The sequence below is a fragment of the Hyalella azteca genome, unplaced genomic scaffold, assembly GCF_000764305.2.
Source record: "Hyalella azteca isolate HAZT.00-mixed unplaced genomic scaffold, Hazt_2.0.2 contig9325, whole genome shotgun sequence".
NCBI classification, from domain to species: domain Eukaryota; kingdom Metazoa; phylum Arthropoda; class Malacostraca; order Amphipoda; family Hyalellidae; genus Hyalella; species Hyalella azteca.
Window position 1 is genome coordinate 1 of NW_025939399.1, and position 4540 is coordinate 4540.

A 4540-nucleotide genomic window follows, 5' to 3' on the forward strand; every position below is an offset into this window, starting at 1 on the left:
GCAAGGTCTACGAGGTTCAGGTGTGAGACTGTCACCGCCACGTCATCCTCTGACAGTCCCGCCTCCAGGCTGTTGTCTCCATCAATAGCTGTCTGTGACTCGACTATCTGCACATTCAGCCAATTACATAAGAATTGTAAGAAAAATATACCTTACTTGTCATTTCTGTAATAAAATTAATATATCCACAGAACAATTTCATTGTTGTCTCATGATTGAAGAGGTCAAGGAAAAGAGAGTGAAACAGAGAAATAAAACAACAGAATTCACACGCATGTGTTGACAAGCAGTCCCTCAATCAGCAATATGAGTAACATACAGACACTGGAAAGAACACAGAAAAATAATAAAAAATTCATGGTTGGAATAGTTTCCGTGTGAAGAACTAGAGAGCACGCCCCAGTCCACTTATTAAAAATGAGTGGACTGTGAATAAAAGAAAGAACACTCACAATCCTGAATATTGTGTGTGAGCGCGAGCTGCGATCGTTCATGTTGGTGCATCCCACTTGTCTGTTGCGGTCGCCACGATGCATCATGGACAGCAGCTACGTGGAATTGCATTCATTTAGTGACAGGTCAGCACTCTATATACAAATGAACTGCTTGCGTGTCAAACAAAATTGCATATTTCTTGCCCACTAACATCAATGTACGATCACAATTAGGAACATTGAGCAAATTCTATAAACCAGCAAACAAAATTGACTCAAATAAATGGGCCCATTCAAACCCACTTCTATTTTTTTCATGGTAACTGTTTAATGATTACATAACAATTGAAATGATGACATAACAAGTGAAATGATTACAGAACAAGTGAAATGATGATATAACAAGTGAATTGATAACATAACAAGTAAAATGATAGAACAGACTAGATGAAGCTATACAGGAGCATTTGTTCAGTCTGAAAATGCCTAGCAAATTACGGATCATGCAATAAGTCCAGCAGCTATCTCAATCAATCGTCAGCTATGGAAAGATCGGGTTCCAAAGGCCGGATCCCCTGTGAATCAAGTCACGAAAAGTTCAAGAATCGGCAACATGCCATGGGCCTATTTCTTCAGCGCCGACACTTCTATTCCATAACATAACAAGTAAAATAATTACCTACATAACAAGCGAATTGATTGCATAACTAGCAATTACACACCACATCAGCACCTTACCTTGTCTTGGTTGTTGACACACTCCTCCCTGAGGTCAGGAACATGGATGTTGCCCGACGTGTCTTCCCGAACCACGAGCCCCTTGTTGCCTGGAATGTTGGAGCGACCCACCAACAGGTCTGCGATTTGTTCATTGTATATTTCCATATACGAGGCTCTGAAGAAAAGGCAGCATCAGTTAGCAAGTTAAGGGAAGGTTGAGTTCCACTCAATTACAGAATAACGTTGCAAATGTAATGATGACGTTTACAACATAGAAGTTTAGTACATTAAGGATTTTCCAGATTATGTCTTCTATTACTCCTCTACTATAAAATTAGACATTAGGCTATTTTGGGGAGAACAATATGACTTCTAGGTATTACATCTATCCCTCTACTTCTACTACCATCAAAGACATGTTTGTGAAGTGGACATTAGATTTCATTACATGGGCAGAGGGAAATGTTCCTGCAGCTTTTGCCACCTTTCACTGAGTTCTCAGCTGACTAAGTGTGATTGTAAGTAAAGCATCCCTCACCTGATGATGTCTGGCCGTAGGCGAACACCGTTCCATTGATGCCATTAAGAGCTCCTTCAACTATCGGCTGCATCACTTCGGTGAATATTTTTTCATTATCAGCAGTCTGGTCAAACACTTTATCTGCAAGACAATAACAATACCTCATAAACCTTATATTAAATGTTATGCAATTCAATCATGTGTTTTCTAATGTTCAAATTCAGGCACCCAACTATATTTGCAAATATTTCATTAAAAATTTATAATGGATTATTGCATGGGTAGTATCCACAAGTTTTTAAGAGAACTCACCAAAAGAGAAGGTAGCAGCATTTTTATCATGAGCCGTCACTTGCATGAGGCTGTTGGAATCTTCACCTGTCACCTTCCAGTGCAGGGTCTCCCCCTCCTCTCGCGCTAGAGGCGGCCTCACACGCACGACAACTTTGATGTTGTCGGACATTTTTTGGCAAATTATATTACTGCCAGTAACCAAGGGGTGTCAATATAAACAATACAGTCATCAATTCTGATTGGTTTCAGTGCAAGTGAACTCTATCACTAAAGCTTTTAATTCTGAATGGAATAGCAAAATGATCACATCAAAAAGCCTTGTAATGACACCTGGAAAAAAATTTTTTCTCTTAAGACTTGATCAAAGATAATTAGCACCTCTAAAATACAGTAATAGGTATATAGAATCTGCTGACAAGGCCGGTTCTGGGATTCTATGGGTGGTGTGACAAGCGGTACAGACTATGTACCTCTTGTTAATCACATGTGTAGTAATGTTACTACACATGTGTTCCATGAGTTTAAACACACGGTGGTAGGTATATGTACATACCATTAAGAGTATCAATTTGGAATAAATTATTCACGCAGTTAAAAGATATAAAAAAAAACTTGATTTATTCTGAAACCTCCATAATAACGTAATAATAATATCTATCCAAGTCATAGCTGTTAAGGGTTATATCTACATAAAGTTGATTAAAGTTTCAGCAGAACAACAGCTTTGGTTTGCATTACTCTTCATAATTCCAACAGACAATATATTTATGATAAATACATAGAATAATTTTCAATGAAATGAAAAATTATCAGCTTTATAGAAAAAAACTTCCATTATCTAGATTATTAATTTAAATATTCTAAACCTGGTGATAAATCTGATCCAATTGATTGAAATTTCTAAATTGTATTTGCAGACACCAAACCATTCTTCCACTGACAGCTCTTGCATGAAATGACACTCTGCCTCCACAGATAGGCATCTGCCTCCACAGATAGGCATCTATAAATGGCAATAAAAAATTTCAGATAGGACTGAGAAAAAATGAATTGAAATAAGTCTTCCTATGTCGAAAAATTGGAAAATCCTTATTTTTACACACTTCATTTCTAAGCATGTAGACTGCAAGATTTACATCTGCTGTCAAGGGTATATATATGGTTTTAGTATATATAATAAAATGATTTGCATTGAACTTAAAATCAACACCCTGGTGAACCTGGTGTTGATGGCATGGAATGGGTTTATGTTGTTCTGAGTGTCTCAAAGTGACAAACATGCTGTCTGCTTCAACACTTTGACGCAAAGTGCGCCAGATATGGTTCATGTATGAATGTCTCAAACTGCAACATACACATACTCAATGTGGTACACATATTTAAAAAATTTGCCTTTTAAAGCCCTACAGATCAAGTTCAGCAGATCATAAACTTGTAAAATATTTTATAGAATATTGTCAAAAAGGTCCTCAAAAACATATAAAAATGTTGGAGAATTAGATTAGAAGAATATTAGTAATCAATCAATTAGAATCAAGTACAAAATAATGAGTGGGTAAAAAAATGAAAAAGCATGAAAAAGAAGATGTTACCCTATTCCAGTGAAGAAAAATATTTTCTTTGCTCATGCACGGATTATCAAAGCAGGATATTAAATAATAGACATCCAGAAGCGGGCTGAGTCATGGTGAATGCCATTATAAAAGCAAGATACACAGTAAAATGGATTCCCAGCTTATTTTAGACCAAATATTGTTGACTCCTTACAATACTGCACCAAGACAAAGCATAAAGAGATAAAGAAATCTTTTGAAGTTGTTAACAACAACAACAACCAATGCATGGGCTCTATACGATCTGTTCTATACATGGTATAAATCATATAGCATTCTATCATGGTATAAATAAAAAATATATAAATATATATTTTTAATCTCATCCACGTTGAGATACTCGCAAAAATATAAACCCATTCCATGCAATCAATCCCAGCTTTTTAGCGCATTTTCTTTTCAAAGTAAGATAATGCCAAAATGCAGACCTTGTCTATCAGCGCAATTTGGTCTTGGTAGCATTTATTTGCATGTTTTTATCATTACAAGGAGCAATACATTTAGTCATGTTGAACAAATTCAGTTATACCCACTGATTTTGTGGTTCAGTTATACCCACTGTTGAATTCAGTTATTCCCACTGATTTGGTTTTGTTTGTTATACTGACTATGTATAGAACAGATAGTATAGAGCCCATGCATTAGTTGTTGTTGTTGTTGTTGTTAACATGTTAACAACTTCAAAAGATTTCTTTATCTCTTTATGCTTTGTCTTTGTGCAGTATTGTAAGGAGTCATCTGATATGATTTTAAATCTACCTATCCTATTGTAATCTAGAATGCTTTGTACTTTGAGTATTGCAGTAACATTTTGATTCTATTTGCCTAAAAAACAAGGTTATTTCAAACGTCAATACTTATGCAATGCGGTATTTTTATTGGAGTCTAATAATAAATGCCATGCCCAGAGAGATACATTTCTGTTCCAAGCAACATGCACCCATAGAGGCTCACGGTTT

At 36.0% G+C, this 4540-nt stretch overlaps 1 protein-coding gene across 1 annotated transcript; it reads right to left on the minus strand.

Moving 5' to 3' along the window:
- Positions 1–11: 11 nt before the first annotated feature.
- On the minus strand, positions 12–2300 carry LOC108672194 (centromere-associated protein E-like; the record flags this gene model as incomplete). Its single annotated transcript, XM_018159827.2, has 5 exons — positions 1987–2300; positions 1693–1815; positions 1173–1291; positions 453–548; positions 12–107 (listed from the first exon to the last, which is right to left on the minus strand). Coding segments are annotated over exons 1-5 (585 nt in total), but the record flags the coding sequence as incomplete, so codon positions are not given.
- Between the last annotated feature and the right edge of the window lie 2240 nt (positions 2301–4540).